General features: G+C 33.8%; 2 protein-coding genes across 8 annotated transcripts in view; both read right to left on the reverse strand.

Annotated features, from left to right (window-relative positions):
- The window catches only part of cd226 (CD226 molecule), a 19,146-nt gene extending 4,405 nt beyond the window's left edge, over positions 1-14,741 (reverse strand). The window contains exons 1-4 of one of the 3 annotated variants that reach the window (XR_015524598.1): positions 14,331-14,741; positions 10,010-10,336; positions 7,204-7,566; positions 2,988-3,084 (exon numbers count right to left, since the gene is read on the reverse strand). Coding sequence is in view for 2 of the 3 variants with exons in the window: in XM_087308898.1 (XP_087165024.1) it covers positions 2,988-3,084; positions 7,204-7,566; positions 10,010-10,336; positions 14,331-14,397 (854 nt within the window). In the remaining variant the exon portion in view is untranslated. 3 annotated transcript variants of the gene reach the window in all.
- Positions 14,742-14,773: 32 nt separating this feature from the next.
- rttn (rotatin) overlaps positions 14,774-20,495 on the reverse strand; it is a 128,695-nt gene continuing 122,973 nt past the window's right edge. For all 5 annotated transcript variants that reach the window (XR_015524853.1, XM_087309371.1, XM_087309370.1 and 2 more), the window contains exons 46-49: positions 19,980-20,256; positions 16,539-16,642; positions 16,267-16,336; positions 14,774-14,963 (exon numbers count right to left, since the gene is read on the reverse strand). Coding sequence is in view for 4 of the 5 variants with exons in the window: in XM_087309371.1 (XP_087165497.1) it covers positions 14,881-14,963; positions 16,267-16,336; positions 16,539-16,642; positions 19,980-20,256 (534 nt within the window). In the remaining variant the exon portion in view is untranslated. The remainder of the gene's footprint in view (positions 14,964-16,266; positions 16,337-16,538; positions 16,643-19,979; positions 20,257-20,495) is intronic.

The raw sequence follows: 20,495 nt of genomic DNA on the forward strand, positions 1-20,495 counted from the left end.
TCACGTATTGATTTTAAGACATTGATTTTAACATTTAAAGCGGTTCATGGTTCTGCTCCAGGTAACATTTGTGATCTGATATCCATTTCATCTGCCTCTCACTGTCTACGTTCTGCTTCTGGTCCTTCGCTGTTTCAGCCTCACTGCAAACTCAGCACAATGGGAGGTAGGGCGTTCTCTTTCCGTGCCACCAAACTGTGGAATGCTCTTCCCACAAACATTAGTAATACTGGTTCTTTGGACGGTTTTAGGAAGCAACTTAAAACTCATCTTTTTAGGACTCTTTTTATTTTGTGATATCTTTTATTCTTACTGTGTTTTTTACTGTAATTTTTTTATTGTTTTACTGTGCTTTGTTGTTTTTACTTTCTTGTAAGCGCTTTAGGTTTTAGAAAAGCGCATTATAAATAAAATATATTATTATTATTATTATTATTACAATTGTTTTTTCATTTATTATTATTTTCATACCAACTGAAATGAAAAAAAAATATATAATAAAATTAAATAAAGTTAAACAAAAACTGTGTTAAACTAATTGATTTGTTGGAGCAACATGAACAAATGTTGTTGGTGCAACTACTTGGTAAGTGGGTGTTTAGTTCCCAGCATGCTTTGCATGAGATTACATTAAGAGGGAATAATGTTGACAATAAAAGGTATTTCAAGTTAAAGAGGACTAGGGCTGCATGATTTGGGGAAAACATCTAATTGCAATATTTCTGACAGATATTGCGATTTGAAATGCAATTTAACTTGTAGTCAAGCTTCAGCTCAATAACCTGTAAGCAGTGGCAATTCTTGGACAGCTCTTAAAAATGATCTGTTTTTGTTTAGTGTCTTTGACTTTAAAACCAAAATATTGCCATATTGCAGATGTCCTATTTTTCTTTAAAATTATTAGCCTATTAATGCTTCGGAAGCAGCAGACGCCATTATTCCAATTGTCTGCACTTTTTGGTTGCACAATTCTGATTGTGCAGAAGGAAAGATGCTCACTCAATTGGCTAGTAAGGCTATCACACACAGACGGCGTCGCGCATTTGCTCTGGGCGTGGAAAATAAATAATACATAGATATTTCATATCACAGCCTCTTGCGATTAGCTAATCACAGCGGTTCAAATTGTGATTGATTCAATTTCAGTTAATTGCACAGCCCTAAAAAGAACCTACTCTGTGAAAATCACATTTATAGGTGTTTAAGGTCTGTGGAAACAGTGTGAATATTTCCATATAAACATTAATTATAATTTTTTTAATCACAATTTATTAAAACATTCTGAAGAAACTCTTTGATTGACATTCTCCCTTTGTAAATGTTATCAGATGGGGGAAGTCCTGCCTATTAGGCTACATTCACATTGCCAGGCTTAGTGGTCAGATCTGATTTTTTTGCATGGCTGTTCACACTGCTCTTATAAATGTGGCCAGATTTGCAGTGTAAAAAGATAATGGTCCTAAACTGTCCCGCATGCTTAAAAGTACAGATACGGACAGCACAAAATGTCTAATCATACACAGGTGATACTGTATGAAGTAAGCACGTTTTCAGATCATGCTTATATGATTATTACCCTTTTCACAGACAACCGTGGTGTATTTCATGAACTGCAAATGATTGTTGTGCTACCACTAATGTGTTTTTTGCCATTTGAAATCTAAACTCATCAAGGATTAATGAGCAGCCGCAGACTGAACTGTGAAGGCGGAGTTGGTTTATCTCCATTTGCAGAGTTATTTCATTGTCCTGCTTTATAAACACATACAAAAGGGAGGTATGGGTGCTCGAGCACCTGCCCTTTTTCTCTCGGAAAAAAGTTCTCCCTCCTTTGCACACGGATCCCCTATCCGCAACACGCACGATGCTCTTCAGCTTTGCGATCAACCCGTGCCCCAATCGTTAACAAGCACCAGTTTGGCCTGCAAAATATTTTTCAAAATGAACAACCAACTCTCTGTAGTAAAGTAATGTCTGCTAATCTACTATGCTGCTTAGGAGTAGATGATGTCTGCAGCAGAGAATTGTTGCATGTTTCAAGGCATTATTATTTTACTACAGCATCCAGAATGCATTGTGATGTTTACCGAAAAATCCCCTGTTGTAGTTGTTATCTAAAAGAGCGAAGTAAAACTGAGAGCAGTCAAGCCAGCGTGTGTGTCATTTAGGTATGCAACGTTCATTATCCACACGGATATAATAAGAATGATGACGCATGCCGCTCAAAGATTATGTAAAAGTCACATGAAATCCGACATAACCGTTTACACTGTGATCGCATTGCAAAACATCAGATCTGTGTCTGATTTAAGACTACAAACAGGGCCGGAGCAAGCTGAACTGCCGCTCTAGGAAGAGGACGATCATGTCGCCCTCAACTCCAATGTGAAAACGAAAGTGACCGGTTATGCGGATGTTAAGGGGGTGTTGAGGACGCCGCCCTCTCTATACTGCCGCCCTAGGTCACCTCTATGGATGCGCCGGCCCTGATTACAAATGAAAGTGGCACAGATCTGACCTGAAAAGATCAGATTCCATGCAGTTTGGGCTGTTCACACTATCATAACCTGAGTCACATGTGGACAAAAAAAATTGATTTGGGCCACATTTGGCTGCAGTGTGAGCAGTGTAGCCTTAGTGACAATCTCTCCCTTATTGGCATAAACAGCCCTGAGTGAGAAGAAGCCATCCACCATTAAGTTTTTTTTACCTGCCCTTACTGTCAGCGACTAAGAGGCATTATAAATGTTGAGTTTCAGAATGCAAAAATGATCTCATTTGAATTTAAAGTGACAGTCACCAAAACAATAAAATTTAGATCAAACCTAAATGGGCCAGTTCTAAAAAAAATATTTGTCGGGTATTTTGAGCTGAAACTAAACAAACATACTCTAGGGACATTATTAAAGACTTATTTTACATCTTGTAAAAAGGGGCATCATGGGTCCCCTTTAAAAGAAAGACTTGTAAAATTTACTGACACAAACCTGTTCAACCACGTCAGCAACAAAGTCATCAGAGCAACAACACCAATCACCCCTCCTCCAATATACACATACAGCATATGATGAAGACCTGGGAAATCTGAAAATAAGAGATAAACACAGACATTTCATTTACACAAGGTACATTAATATTTTGATCAAAAAGTGTAGTGTGGAAGAACGTTGTTTGGAAGGCCAACAGAGCCAAAAAACTTTAATATTAAATGGCAAATTTGACCAAAGTAAATAATAAACACTACAGGTCCAATTCCCAGGTTAGTTTTTTAGCAGCAGATGGTGATGTATGTTTTACAGCCAAATTCTGCTTGCATCCAATTACAAATTACAAATACCACTTGAACTTAAAATAATCAATACTAAAGATAGGAAAGGTTAAAGTTAATTACAAGAGCAATCATAGTGAGATGTTTCATTAATCTTGTGACAAAATGCAACTTATATGACTCTAAAAGCTAGCCTAGAGTGCCATCTGCTGTTAAAATGTAGCCTAGAGCCTAGAGAGCTATCAGCTGTTAAAACCAACCTAAAGCGCCATCTGCTGCTAAAAACTGTCATAGAGCACTGTCAGCTGTTAAAAACTTTCCTAGAGTGCGATCTGCCATTAAAAACTAGATTAGAGCAGGCTTGTGCACACATAGGGCTCAACCTGTGCAGTGCACATGCCCTTTTTAGTCTTGGATAGAAAGTGCCCTTCCAAAATGATAAAAGGTGCCCCTGCGAAGAAACTAAAACACAGGGCAATATAGTGTTGGAGGATTTATGAAGATGTTTGCACAGACCAGTGGCTAATCTTCACTGATAGATTACACATTTCACCATAAAAAGCAGAGTGTGAAGGTTGAGTTAGCAGAGCAACATCACAGCCCTACATAAAATACTGACACAAATACAACACAAAGAGGCATATCAGAGTTCAAAAGAAGACACTGACTATGTTCACATGGACATCAGTAATGGAATTATTTGCCTTAATCTGAATAAGACAATAATATGATTAAGGTGGTTACATAAGCTGCATTTTGAATGCTCCTTTCATGATCCTGTTTTACATGTTATAGCACATATTACCATTCAATTAAAGTCATTGCATCACTGCGCTATTTACATTTCCTCTGGAGTTTCATGTAATTTTGGGTGTTTCCTTTTTAATTTTTCGGCCTTAAGTGCAGTTTGGCACTTTCACTTTCCTTCGGGAACATTTCATGCATGCCCCCTGTGACAAACAAGATTTAGAATCAAAGAATTAAATGTGGATCTAAACTCTCATTCCCACCAAAACTATGGACCTCCACAGGAATAATACATGGCCAGGCGGCTATAGACAAACGTTTAGTGTCAACGCTAAATGTTGATTTCAATGGTGCAAGCAGCACAAATCTCGGGCTGTGGACAGTGTGCAACATGTATTGGTCTCTGATCAGTCCACCTTTACTGTCTTTCCCACATCCGGAGGAGTTATGGTGTAGGGAAGCCCCAATGAAGTGTACCACCCAGACTGCTGCATGCCCAGATTAAAGCATGGGGTGGTTCAGAGATTGTTTGAGCTGCAATATCATGGCACTCCCTAAACACAATACTTGTAATAGATAGGCAAATCACTGCCAAGGACGACCAAATGGTCCAAACCTTATACCCAGAAAGAGATGCCATGTATCAGGATGATGTGTGGCATGGCCTATACAACCACGAGGGCCACAGAGCCACTATGGGATGTTTTGGAAGAACATATGAAAAAAAGTTTTACTCCAACAGCATAGTAAGCTGGCTAATCTTCTGCAAGATGAACGACTCAAAATTCCTGCAGTCACTTTGCAGAACTTGTAAGCAGGGATGCTGCGATAAGAATTTTTCGCAGATAATACCGAGCCCCAATTCCTTGTCATGGTGATCGGCCGATACAGAGTACTGATTCCGATGCTTCAAGCTTTCTAATGCATTAAGCACATTTTCCCAAGTATGACACTTGAGTGAAGATCTCTACTTAGATCTCTACTACTAAGAGAATAAACGAAGGATGTTCCACATAATCCCTTAAATATGTCTCTTATAACCATTTAGTGTGGACATGTCATGGTCAGAAGCAGCTTTACAGAAAATAATGATAAAAATAGCCATTTTATATAAGTAAAAAGGCCTAAATACATGCAAGGCCATTCCAATCTCTTGCTAATTCACTCTTGACTTCATGATTTCAAAACGCCTGCGATGGGTTCATGAGATTGGCCAGATTGGCGAGTGCCAATCTTATCATAAAATGTGATTATCAGCTAATACTGATGTCCAGCCGATTGATTGGAGAATCCCTACTTGTATGTCATTCTCAAGTTGAATTGATGCTGAATTGGTGTAAAAGAAGGCCCTACACCATACTAATAAATTATTGTTGTATAAAAATAGCTGCTCACAGGATTTCACTGTGGTAACCTATAGAAAACAAATACACCAAAACAACTATTTAAAAAAACAAATCAACCATGTTTTGTCTGTGAAGTTTCAACAAATGTTAACGACTTTGACTTTACATTTAAAAGTCAGTCAAGAAAGGTCAAAATGAGGAACTCGTATGCTTTCCCTATGGACTTTTGATTTATAATTCTCTATGTCAAAGAATTTTGATGATTACACCATGGAAAGTGAATAAACTTATATTTAGCATTCATGTCAGTATTTTTTTAACAATATAAAATTAATTATTTGCAATATTTAAGTTTAGTAACCTTCCATGGCTAAACTTCATCAAAATTCTGTCTGGAAAACTTTTTATAGTTGCTTACTAAATCTGGACTATATTGTAAAAAAAAAAAAAAAAAAAAAAAAAAACATATTTGTAAAAGGGTTAATCTTTTTAAATAGAATGCACAATGTTTGTTTATTTATTTGTTTATTTATTTATTAACAAATAATAAAATTTATAAAATTGTACTATTCAATAAATTATAACCTTAAATACATTAATTTGAATAATAATACAGTTTTGGTCGATGGTAAGGGAGTAAGCCAGTAAAAAAACTGGTGCATAATTTGTAATTTTCTTGTTTCTTTCATAAAGGGGTGCTCCAGAGTGTGGTTTGGTTGTGTTCATAAGATGCAACCTACAGTGCTTATTATTCATTTGTTAAAAAATAAATAAATAAATAAAAAAAATCACATAATTTTTTCATACATCTTACTTTGATTTTTTGCAGCTACTCAGCTAACATGAAAATGACTGTCATTTCCTCTGAAAGCCTGCCCTCAAGATGCTCTTATTGGTCACCACATCACCAGGAAAAGCATCATGCCTCTAAGGCTGCATTTACGCTCCATTCCGATCTACCTGCTTACACTGCAGACACAAGAACACAGATCCGATTCATTTTGGATAAATTTCCACATATGAACAAGGCCTGAATCTGATTTAAGTAAATCAGAATCCATGTGATTTGTTCCTGCTTACACATACATGGGCCATATCTGATCTGTGCCACATGGGAGAAAAAAAATCGGAATTGAGTCACTTGAACAGTGCAGTGTAAATGCGACCTAATAGCATGTGCTGTGCTTCTGCTGTGTAAATACTGCCAATCAGTTTAGCGGTTAGCCACATCAGTTTGAGTCTGAATCAGACAGAAAATTAAGAGGACACAGCTGATCCTTCACATATCTTTTACAAGTTTGTTATTTGAGATATGTAACGCAGGGAAAGCAGAGAGACACTGCAGCACTGCTGAAGATTGTGGGTGTTTACAAGGGTTTGACAGATAAATATGAATTTGTAGCTAAACTGTTAACGGTGACAAAAGTATTTCCCATAGTTTACACCTTTGTTTAAGTCCTTGTTACAACATACCAGTAACGCAATAAACTATGTATGTAATAGATCAATTTTAACAAATAAAAATACCTACAGGTTGTGGCTCAAATCCACAGCTTCGTCTATTATGGTTGGACCTGCTCCTTCTTTGAGGAGTTATTAGCAGAATCCAGCACTAGACTGGGAGAGATTCTAGAAGCTGTCCTTTGTCAAATGCTAGAGCTATATCTTTTTTATAATTCTCTGCAACATAATTAAAAATGAAACTGTAAGCACTTCTCTCTTTGTGTCATGTCCTTTGGAAGCTCAAATACAGAAACAGAACAAGCTGAATCTATCTGAATCTAAAATTGTGGACTAAAAAGTTGCAAAATGATTAAACAGATGGTTTAAAGTTTGTCGCACCTTGAGCAGGTACAGTTGTCAGCAGGACTGTAGTGGACTGGATACCATTATTTGTGCTGAAGTTGCAGCGGTACAGTCCTCCATCTTCTTTAATGATGTTGGTGAGATGTAGACTGACCTCCATATCCTCACTGCAGTTCAGTAGCCCTCTGTTGCTGAAGTTTCTCAGCTCCACACCGTCCTCCAGCATCTCACATGTGGCTATAATATTGCTGTTGCCCTCCTCAGTGTCCAGCTTCTCTATGCTGACTTGGTAAATCTTACCATCGTGGACAAGGTCACACATAATGGTCAGGTTGTTGTTCTCTGCAACTACCAACTTAGTGTCCGCCTGGATAGAGATGGAGGTGGAGGTGGTGATTGCTAAAACAGAAAACAAAAGAAGAAAAACAAAGTCATGCTATACAAGATCTATGACTATTGCATTGTTAACCTAAATGCTTCACACTGTTATAATTAGTATTATGGTATGTATTGTAGATCATTTATACAAACACTTCACATCTATCTATCTATCCATCCATCCATCCATCCATCCATCCATCCATCCATCCATCCATCCATCTATCTATCTATCTACCTATCTATCTACCTATCTATCTACCTATCTATCTACCTATCTACCTATCTATCTATCTATCTATCTATCTATCTATCTATCTATCTATCTATCTATCTATCTATCTATCTATCTATCTATCTATCTATCTATCTATCTACTGTATGTATAGTGAGAATTATTAAAAGTTTTTTCAACACATTTCTAAACATAATAGTTTTAATAACTCATTTCTAATAACTGATTTATTTTCAAGACATTCCTATACAGCTTAAAGTGACATTTAAAACAAGGTTAATTAGGCTAGTTAGGGTAATTAGGCAAGTTATTGTATAATGATAGTTTGTTCTGTAGACTATCAAAAACTATATAGTTTAAAGAGGCTAATAATTTTGACTTTTGAATTTTCAAAACTGCTTTTATTCTAACCGAAATAAAACAAATAAGACTTTCTGAAGAAGAGAAAACATTATCAGACATACTGTAAAAATTTCTTATCAAGCTATCTATTTATCTGTCTATCTTATACAGATTATTTATTATACAGAGACTGTATTTTGCATTAAATAAAACACACAAAAACAATTTGAACATCTTAAATCAAATTCTGCAGAGGATTTTGTGATAAAAATCAGTGGATTTATGTGGAATTATTCAAGGATTATCATAACTAAAATCTTAAAAAATAATAAATGTTTATATAAATATTAATATATATCTACAAAAAAACTAATTGTATTGTAAATAAATTATATAAACATTATTATATTACAATAATATTAGTGAAATTAATTTAAAAACAGAATAAATACAATTTTACACACATTTACACAAGTAAATAAATAGACTCAATAGGCTAAAAATGTGCAGACTTCTGTGTGTGTAGATATCATGTTGGCCTTTTTATGTCCTATTTTAATTTACCAAAGTTCACAGAGTTGATAAAATGCAATGTTTATTAGATATTTAAAGACTTTTCTTTCTTCTTCTTCTTTTTTTTTTAAACTGCTATTGCAGTCTGTTTAACAAAGACATCAAACCAATAAAGATAACTGAAACACCTATGGATCCTAAGTTAAGTCCTGACACTTATTCAAATAAAATTTGAACTAAAAATAAATTATACTGTATGTACAAAACATAAGTGTTTTAAACTACTTTAACGAAGGAAGATCCCATGAAGAATCGCTAATGACACAATTAACTTAAAAATGGAAAAATGAAAAAGCTATTTAAAATTGCTGAATATGTTAATGGAATAGACACAATATATACACACACAAATACTGGGAGACCAACCAAATTCCATAAATTGAGGTGCTTCATATGAGTGGATAGAGTTTAATAATTAAGATGGTAAGATTTTCTGCATAATGGGTAATGTAATTTATCTACATTCATTCTGCCATGAAATATGACCATTTAAAATTGAATTACTGCAAACACATGGGATATCCAGTATATCAACAAAAGCATATCCAATAAAATAACAGCTCTAGAGCTCAAAACAGGTTTGTCTTTAAACCTTTTTCTTTATGTTTTTTTCTGTTCATTATAGAAGGAAAGAAAAGTTATTTGTAATCTTAACGATCAGAGAGAACAATAATTTTGTGGTTTATTATTAAATGCTCATTACATAATCAAAGACTTGTTTTCTTGCTTACTGTGTAATAAAATACAGACAAATACTAGTAAAATACTCACACACATATAATTTTCACTTAAATATAGAAATTAAAAATATTATTTATGCATATAAATCAATTATTAACTATTCCAAATTTCATAGTGGCTTAAAAATGGTCAAATATCTGACTTGGCATATATACTTGCCACTATAAATATATATTTGGGTTTATCTTGGATTAATTATTCTTCAACAGTACTATTAAAGGGAAAGTTCACCCAAAACTGAGCATTCTGTCATCCTTTACTCTCCCTTTACCTGTTCCAAACCTGTTTGACTTTATTTCTTCTACTGAACACAAAAGAAGATATTTTGAGAAATGTTGGAAATTGGTAACCATTGACTTGCATAGTATTTGCTTTTCCAATTGTAAAAGGTTTTACAAATTCTACAAAACATCTTCTTTAGTACTCAACACAAGAACTAAACTAATAAAGGTTTGGAACTACTTGAGAAACTATAAACAGTGAGTCAATTTTTTTTATTATTATTTTCGGGTTGAAATTTCCCTTTAAAGAATTGAAACACTAAAAATTGCTAAAAATAGTTTCTCCATTCACCTGCTTTTTGGACAAAGGTGTCCTTGGTCCATGAACCCTGAGGATAAGTCTGCAGAGAGCAGTGATACTGGCCGATGTCGCCTTCAGTCACGTTCATTATGGAGATGCTACCATCCATTGCAGTGCTCTTCAGAAACTCCACTCTTCCCTCATAAGACGACCCAAAGTTAGTGCCATACTGAGGGTGATAAACGGCTATAGGTTTTGCAAAAGGTGTTTTAGTCCAGGAGACCATAATGAGCTGGCCAGTCCATGGACACAAGCAGTCCAGGATCATTCCCTCCTGCAGGACGACTGATGATTTTGGCGCTTTCATCTGAACTGAGCCTAGTAGAGCATCGCACAAGTGTGGGGAATAAGACATGGATAGAAACAGACACTTATTGAATGAAAGAAATGATCATCATTTTAAGTGGAAAAGACATTGGTAAACAACATCAGAGTTTGTAAACCTTCTGACTCCATCACTGGATTTTAAAATGAAAGATGTTTTATTTACAAATAAGTCAATTGAATAGTTTACAAGCACTCTACTGTTGCAAAGTATTGAATTTGTACAGTTTTAGTCAATTATGACCACCAAGAATACATTTGCTTGATTAAAAATGACAATAATATGAGTTGTAATTTGGTGAAATAATCACATCAGGGTTTCTACAGGTTTCACCAAGTTATAAGACTTTTTAAGATCATTATGAATGAACTTTTATGCTTATACAGGGCTTAATGCTAAGGATTATTTTCGAATATCTCAGTTAAAAAGACTTTCACTATAGCCCTATCAAAAAATGATTAAAATTTTCTACATTTAATAATACAAAAATGGTAATCTGAATATATCCATTTACAAACCCTATACGTCTTACCAAAAATAGAACACAACATAGCTGTAAATAACTTCTGTCTACAATAATAATACTTTTATAATAAAAAATCTAGGTCAGCTCAGTATCCTCAGCAGTAAATAAATGGAGACCTTTTAAGCAAATGTAACTGTAAGGAAAGTAATTAAATGTTATTTTTAAACAAAAAGTTAAAAGTGTTAATGATAATGATTGTTGGTGATTTTATGGGTTTCAATGGCCTGATTGGGTAGCTATATGTAAACAAAGGAAAATTGACACCTGTAAAAAAAAATAAATAAAAAAATTTAAGACCTAAAAAACAATATTTCAATAAATTTCTGAATTTTTAAGGCCTAAAATTTAGCTTTTGAGATTTATTACATTTTAAGACTTTAAAAATATTCAAATATTCATATTTGGTTTATATAAGTGTTACTGAGTTTTAAAAGTTAATTTATTTGTGATTTTGAATAGTGAAGTTGAATTTTTAGCATTAAGTTAGTATTAAATTAGATTTTAAACATTTATTTTACTTTTGTGTGTTTAATTGTGTATAAATAATGTATAATTGTCTTCAGTCTTTTTTTCAATACAGTAAGCCCTTGTTAAATATTCTGTGAAATCATATGTAAATAAATGCAAAGATCTCCAGCAAACAATCACTGTTGTTTTGCACTTCTCCATCTAAACACTTGTTTGAGGTTTAAAGTTACAGCTGCATTGTAAAAAAATAAAAAGTTAAGTTTAAACTTCAGTGGTTGAAGTTCATTCATTCATTCATTCATTCATTCATTCATTCATTCATTCATTCATTCATTCATTTTCTTGCTTAGTCCCTTTATTAATCTTTGCTCGCCACACCGGAATGAACCGCCAACTTATCCAGCAAGTTTTTACGCAGCAGATGCCCTTCCAGCCGCAACCCATCTCTGGGAAACATCCACACACACACTCAGACTACGGACAATTTAGCCTACCCAATTCACCTGTACCACATGTCTTTGGACTGTGGGGGAAACCGGAGCACCCGGAGGAAACCCATGCAAACGCAGGGAGAACATGCAAACTCCACGCAGAAACGCCAACTGAGCCGAGGCTCGAACCAGCGACCTTCTTGCTGTGAGGCGACAGCACTACCTACTGCTTCGCCCGTGGTATAAGTTGTGCCAAATATATATTTTTTATGTTGACTGAAAAGGCTGGTTAAAGTCAAGTATATCTTACTGAATAATTTGGCACAACTTCAACCACTGCAGCTTGATAAACTCAAATATTCTTTGCTTCTTTAAAATTTTCAGTTAACTCAACTTTTAATTAACGTTTTGAAGTGAAGAAATCAAAATTCAAAGTCTCCTTTCACTAAACAAACAGTTCTAAAGTTGTATAATTTTTATGAGTAAATTCAACTCTGAGCTAAAAAATATGTCCACCTACACTGTAAAAAATGCAGGGTTGCACATAATTCATTCATGTCGACCCAACAGAAATCAATTAAGTTAACTTAACAAATTTATGTGAATTGAACATAAAAAAATAACTTGTCCCAATGAAATCTCAAGAATTGTGTTGTTTCCTCTCATTTAAATTAAGTAGTTTGAACAAGCAAAAAAAAAAATATTTTTTTTTTTTTGGGAGTGTAACTTACAATTTTAAATTGAGTTTACAATTTGTAAGCTGGATTTTTTTACAGTGAGCAAAACAATCTCCTTAATATAAGCTGCCATGTAAACTAACCCAACAGCAATGCAACCAACAACCACAAGTAAAAATGAAAGCTACTGTACTTTCAGTGTTACCACAAATCCTCACATCATGTCTTATTTCCAGGTAAAATAAAGGGTAAAATGATAATAAAAAAGCAAGGCTTCTCAGGATTTAGGCCCTGGTGTTAAAGTTTAAATGTTTATATTTGCTTATTATTTAAAGGTCTGATTTGTCTATCTTTAAAATTTCATATAATTATAACAGTCAGCGTTTATTCGTGTAAAATTAATAAATCATGGTCCTCAATTTCTATTTTAATTAGGTAAGCCCTTGTTAAATATTTTGTGAAGTCATATGTAAATAAATACAATGATCCTCAGCCAACAATCACTTTTGTTTTGCACTTCTCCATCTCAACGTACAATGTTTGGCAAGTCACAGCAAAACAATCTCTTAAATGCAATCTGCACTGTAAACTAATCCAACAACAGTAATCCAACCAGCGACCACACGTAAAAATAAATGATTTGTTACCACAAATCCTCACATCATGTCTTATTTTCTGGTAAAATGAAGGGTAAAATCATTATAAAAACAGCTATGAAAAGGCAAGGTTTCTCAGGATTTAGGTCCTGGAGTTTAAGTTTCTGTAAATAATTGCTTTATTATGTAAAGGTCTAGTTTTTCTTTCTTCAAATTTTTAAATAAATATAACAATGTCAGTGTTTAATTGTGTGAAATTAATATAACATAGACCTCAAGGTCTCTTTTAATTAAGTAAGCCCTTGTTAAATATGTTGTGAAGTCGTATATGCATAAATACAATGCTCTCCAGCCAACAATCACTGTTGTTTTGCACTTTTCCATCTCTACGTATAATGTTTTTCATTTAAAATCACAGCAAACGAATCTCTTAAATGTAATCTGCACTGTAAACTAATCCAACAACAGCAATCCAACCAGCAACCACATGTAAAAACGTTACCACAAATCCTCACATCAGGTCTTATTTTCTGGTAAAATAAAGGGTAAATAATTATAAAAATAGCTATGAAATAGAATATTTGATTTATTAATATAAAGACCTTTAATTTTTAAATAAATAACAATTTATTCGACAATGTTTGTTGATATAACACGGTATAAAACCTTGGTATTATGCTATTTAAAAAAATCATAAAAATCATCTATCTAAAAGAAATACCACCTTTTTTATGCAATAACCTTTGAAAATTAAACAATTTTTATTTTAAATCTGGATGAAACGTCATCAGTACTGTAAAAGTCCAAACTAAATTATCTTTTACAGAATTTTCTTTTTTTAGTTGAAGGCAAAATTAGTGTCAAAATTTTAATCAGACATATTGTTGGCCTTTTTTTATTTATTTATCCCAAGTGATATTTAACAGAGCAAGGACATGTTCACAGTATTTCCTATAATATTTCTCTTCTAGATTTTAGTTTGGCAGGTTTTGCATGTCTCATATATATATCTTACTGTAGAGTATTACTAGTGAAATATTATGTCATTATGGCTATGACAAAACAAAAAATAACTATTTAAAATGAATTCTTATAGAAATTATTTAAAAATTGTGTTTGTCTCACCGTTAAACATCAATAGGGAAATATTTGAAAAAGATCATTCCAATTTCAAAGGAGTGCTAACCATTTTGCCTTCAACTAACTATAGAAAATGACCAAAGGTAAACAATTGCTTATAACGTTTACGAAATCCGCCCAATGTTTTGTACCTCTGCTAAAAAACATACCTTTCAGAAAACAGAGCAACATCACGAGTACCAAGAAGTACCAGTAATCCTTTTGTACAGCCACCATCTTGCTCCTCTGAGACAGAATGAATACAGCATTGACGGAGACTCGCACGACCACAGGCACTTTCTGTGTTCAGCTGCAAGAGTCTGCAATCAGCTCCTCATCCAGCGCTTAAACACTGCTAGAGAGGAGGTGTTAAGTTCACACAACTACACACACGCAAACACACAGAGAGAAAAGAACGAAATCTCAAGTAGGACCTGAAACCAAATCTCGGAATTTCCCTTTGAGAACAATCAATCATAATAGAAAGCAAAAGAAAAAAAAATATTGACCTTATAATTCATCCATGAAGTACAAACCCCCCAAAAGATAATGAAATAAATATTATTGTGGTTTCATTACCCAGTGACACATAATCCGAGAAAAGAGAGGCGTCTACTGTAAAAGCAGCTCATTTATTGATTTTCTAGAAACAGCTGAATAAAGAATAATACATATTTTACAAAACAAAGTTCACATTATTAGGGGACTTTTATCAGGCACTTATGAGTTGAAAATGTTGGAAAGATTTCGGAGGCACTTCAGATGATAGATGTTCACAGCTTTGTCATTGCTCTGCTCTTCATCTGTATGAAAACAACAGACAGACCATTAGCTCAAATCTTGTGTCTGAGCAGTGTTTAAAGTTACTTAAAAAATTATTATATTGTATTTATATTGTTTTCGTACTACTGTGTCTGAACAGTAACTCACTCAATACACTGTAAAAAATGCTGGGTTACAATAAGATGGATAATGTGGATAAAGAAAGGAGTGAGCTTTTTCATTACAGTATGGCTGGCTATTGAAGCATTTAAGGAAATACTAATATATATTAAAGCTTCATTTGTTTCTTAAATGTGTAATTGTCAGACAAATAAAACCTTTTTTGTTAAAAAAAATAAATTATGCAAAATATCTAACAAATAATAGATGTATACAATTACTCTGTAGGTATTACCAGCACTTAATTTCTCAATTAAGTTCTGAAAAATTATTTTAAAAATAATATTTTTTTAAAATGGGAAAAAAAAAAAAAAAAAATATATATATATATATATATATATATATATATATATATATATATATATATATATATATATATATATATATATATATATATTCTGCTTATCTGACTTTTTATATTTACAGGGTTTCTGCAGGTTTCATCAGGTCACATTTAAGACTTTTTAAGACCCCTTTAAGACATTTAAGAATGAAATTTTAGACTGTTTTAGTATTAGTGTTATTATAATATTAATTACCTCCAGAACCAAGAGCGTCTGTGCTCCGCATCTCATGCCTTCAAACGTCAGCACATGTTCATTGCGTGTTGGCAGTGTCTTCTAAGGCGCAAGTCATTTATTAAATAATGAAAAGATTGACGCAGCTTCTCCTACCGCAGCAAATTCCGTTTTTACTCTTGATATTTGGCGCCAGCTAATCAGGAAGTGAAGATTTTGTTCTTTTTGACTCTTTTTAGATGGAATTGCTGCTTTATTTGTACATCTTTTATGCGGTATTCCAGTTTTGCACAAAGTTAATTGGCGTTTTTGAATTAAACATAGCTAGTGAATTTAAATCTTTTTGAGGCCTTTAGAATTTAAGACATTATAAGACTTTTTGCAGACACCCTGTGTATAGAACTGTTGAATTTATGTACCATATTTAAGTCAAATCTATTATAAGTAACTGCAATTAATTTACCTAAAACTGAAACGTAATCAATTAATTAATTTTTCCAGTGGATAAGTAATTTAATTAAGTAACTACTTGCTGTGTAAATAATTACACTCAACATAGTTGCTGATGTACAGTATTAAAGGCTGGAGCAGCATTTGAGAGTAGAATTGAGAGGCTCCGCTCTGATGAAACTGAATATATTCTCACCTTTCCTTGCGGACACGAATGCCTCTTCAACTTTCAGTCTGATGGAAAGACACTTCAAAGTGGCCTTTGCCTGTGGATGAAGAGAAACGCAGGTTGGGAAGATAAAGAGTGAGATGGATTTCCACACGTGTGACTCGCATGCAATTTGAGTTCATAAAAATGATCATGAATACTAATGTGATTCTAGTAAAAAAAAAAAAAAAAGTAAAGTTCTAGAAAAAAAGACAATGTAAATGCAAGTGCAAATGCAAATGTAAAAGAATAGATATTACCTTCTGATTGTTGTGCAACAAAGCCCAAAGTGCAGAAGCTCCTATGTTGCGGATATCTGATGAGCTACTGCTTAAACAAGAGACTAGCAGTTCAACAGCTTTATCTGAAACACAAACACAAGCTTATAAAAATAAAATATAATTAAAATATTATACAAATCACATATTATACTAATAAAACAATATACAAAGTGATCTTTTTAAACAAGTGCAATTTACATTTTTAATACATTACAATATAATGAACATGGTATTAACGTACATTCTATCATTTCAATTATATATTCATATGAATGTAAAGGATGATATATACATTTTTTAAATGAAATATGTGTGTTTATATTAGTGGTGGGCCGTTATCGGCGTTAACTTGAGACTCTTACCGTGCGGTAAGAAAAATAACGTTGTTAATCTATTCTCAAAGTTGGGTTGAGAGCTTGGTCTATTCTACGCAAGCTATGTTGTCTTTTACCTTGATGTTTTAGTGCGGATGTATACCTGACCCGTGAGCTGTCTGACAAAAAAGTCCCCTTCTGAATCAAATCAGCAGGATGTCTGACTGTAACTGCAGTTAGACATTTTCATTTTAACTCATCAACATTTCATTCATGCCCCCGTGGAGGCATGAACTGGGGTATTAGACGCAAATAAATAGTAAGGACTTTTACGGAATGTTATGGAATTTAATAACCCACACCAAATGGAAAGAAAAAAAAACTTCAGCATTTTGCAATATGTATGTGTATATGTTGTAATTTACTGACAGCCGAGTGTGTGGATCTGGAAAATATGGCGAAAAGTCCTACATGATGGTGTTTACTGATTGCATTGTTTACTTCAATATTGCCACTAATATCTGCATACTCCACATTTCTTAATTCCATTTCTGTTCAGTTCGGTTATGACTTTAGTCGGGTCAAGGTAATCAAAAATCGCTGTTTTGAGCTTATGTAGGCCTGCAAAGCAGTTCAAAATTCATGTTTAATTGAATAGGCAGTTAGTAAACACAATAACATCTAGTTCAACATAATTTTTTTTCTTCCTCAATTATCATAGTAGAACAGCTTCTCAAGCAGTTTGTGATGCATTTTGGAAACAGGAGATGAGCCCCTGGTCTAATGCGCCATCTGGCTTAAGAAACCCCTTCTCAAAGACTTATTATTTGGGTAGCACACATATTCTGAAAGCCTTCAGCAGAATTCAAATGAGCCATTTTATTCTAGATTAATCTAGATTAATTCCAAGATTACAGTGAGATTAATCTACATTAAAAAAATCTATGTCATTGTACACACTGCCTTCTCTTTCTATAAAAAGGAATTGAGCGGAAACGTTGGTTTGATGTGAAGCTATCATCACATCCCTGTGGCTGTTGTGACACTCTCAGATTTCACTGTTTGTGTGAAAGTGTTGCTGCAGTGGAAAATGTGTCTAATTCATCTTAACATTACAGATCAAATCTCTCACTCACTTTTTCTCTCTATATATTATCTAGATAATATATATATAGATAATTATCTTATATGTACATATAAACAGTTAAGTTCATAATTATTAGCCCCCCTGAATTATTGGCCCCCTGTTTATTTTTTTCCCCAATTTCTGTTTAACGGAGAGAATATTTTTTTTTCAAACACATTTCTAAACGTAATAGTTTTAATAACACATTTCCAACAACTCATTTATTTTATCTTTACCATGATGACAGTACATAATATAACTTGGCAGGTTAGGGTAATTAGGCAAATTATTGTATAACGATGGTTTGTTCTGTAGGTATCGAAAAAAATATAGTCTAAAGGGGCTAATAATTTCGACCATAAAATTGTTTTTAAAAAAATTTAAAACTGCTGTTATTCTAGCCGAAATACAGAAAATAAGACTTTCTCCAGAAGAAAAAAACCTTATCAGACATACTGCAAAAAATGTCCTTGCTCCGTTAAACATCATTTAGGAAATATTTAAAAAAGAAAAGAAAATTCAACAGGGGACTAACAATTCTGACTTCAATATTATTTATATATATATATATATATATATATATATATATATATATATATATATATATATATATATATATATATATATATATTATTAGGGATGTCAAGGGATTAAAAATAATTAATGTAATTAATCACATTTTTTTTAATTAATCATGATTAATCACACGACGACGTACTCCGCTTTTATGATTAAATAATACTAATTAGGAGTTTACCATGTAAGCAGCGATTTTTGGTTACCTTAAAGGATCATGCAAGTCCGAAATACGGAGGTTTTTCTTTCTGTTCGCCATGCGGTATCAAATTCCATTAAAACATCCTGAATGAAAATATGCTGAATAAGAGTGAACTGCTGAACTGCAGTTGAAGTCTAAAGATTAAAAATGAAACAACCAAAATTCCATGAAACTCTGGAGGAAACGCAGAATAGCCTGGTGGTGCGACATTAATTGTCTTATACTGACATGACTTAAACTTTCCTTCTAAAAGCGCGTCCTTGGTCTTATCCAAATTTCTTTGCACGTTAAACATATGCAGCACCGGAGCAAGATGAACTGGCACTCTAGGCCAACTGTAATCACGTCGCACTTAACCTGAAAGTGAAAAAGAAAGTGACTGGTTTGCTGATGAAAGCGTAGACCGTGAGAGGGTGGGTGTAGGGGATGAAAGTGAAGACCGGGGGTTCGCTCACTATTCTGCTAGGTTGCCTCTATGCACGCACCGTCCCTGAACACATGTTGGTCACAACAGGAAATAAAATAAAAACTGCAACTGCGTTATTTGTGTTGTTATTTTTTTTACGCATTAAATATTTAAAATTAATCACGTGCATTAATGTGCTAATTTTGACAGCCCTAATAAATATATATGCAAACTAGGGATAATAATAAAAATAAAAAAACAAATGCCTTAGTTTGCATTCAGTACATTTCCAGAACAAAAACATGAAATTAGGATGAAGTCAGGTTCAATTTTCTTTCTTTTTTTGGCATTAGAATCATCTTTTCGGCTTATTCTCTTTATTAGAATCATTAACAACGAATCAGCGAACTTCTTGTTGTGAGTAGATTTTGCTACCCACTGTGCCACCGTGATGCCCTACTCCAACCTTAGTAAACCCTTAGTAAAATCTTCAAAATAAGTAAAACTGTAATATGTGATGTGTGTCCATGCTGCTAAAATGTGGATTTATGAATTGATTGATTTTTAGAAAAATGCATTTTTAATGTTTCCCTCACATTAGACTGACACATCATGTAATGGAAAGTCAAAAAGTCCAACTGAATGTTTTCTTCCTGCAGTGTCTTGCCTTATCAGACCAAATCTGGTTGTTTTCTAAACCATACCCACTGAGCCTTATTAAACACTGGCATCGCCAGAAAAGAAAGACGTTAGTCAACCATTACCATCTAAATCCATGTAAATCTGGTGCTCATACCGTTGGCTAAGACTTTGGGCTTGTTAGCGGAGCAGAAGCAGATGTTGTGGAGGATGAGCAAGACGGTGGGTTTAGCGCTGGACTGTTTGGACTGAGTCAGTTCCACCAGCAGCTCCAGAGCTCCCCTGAGCCTGAGGATCATCTGCTGTCCGTCCTCTCCAAATGACATGTTCAGCAGCAGCCGCAGCCAGAGAGACAATGTCTCCACCGCTGGAGTACCGCCTCGACCACCGGCTTTAGGCATGGGGAGAGACAGGAAGTTCTGCAGGAAGTTACACTAAGAGAAAAAGAAAGTTTTTTTTGGTAACACTTCTCTTTGTTAATTTCTTTATGAAAAGTGGATTTGTTTCTCATATATGTTCATATTTCCTCCTGTGAGTAAATGATATAGACGCTGCAAGCAAAAACACATTTTTTTGCACATATCGATTTCTTACGGAGACGAGATTAAGTCCTTATTTGTGTTCTTGTACTATATTATTTGATTGTTCTTAGGTAAATAAAAATGTAAATTTT

This window comes from Danio rerio, chromosome 24, assembly GCF_052040795.2.
Source record: "Danio rerio strain M-AB ecotype USA chromosome 24, GRCz13ab, whole genome shotgun sequence".
NCBI classification, from domain to species: Eukaryota; Metazoa; Chordata; class Actinopteri; order Cypriniformes; family Danionidae; genus Danio; species Danio rerio.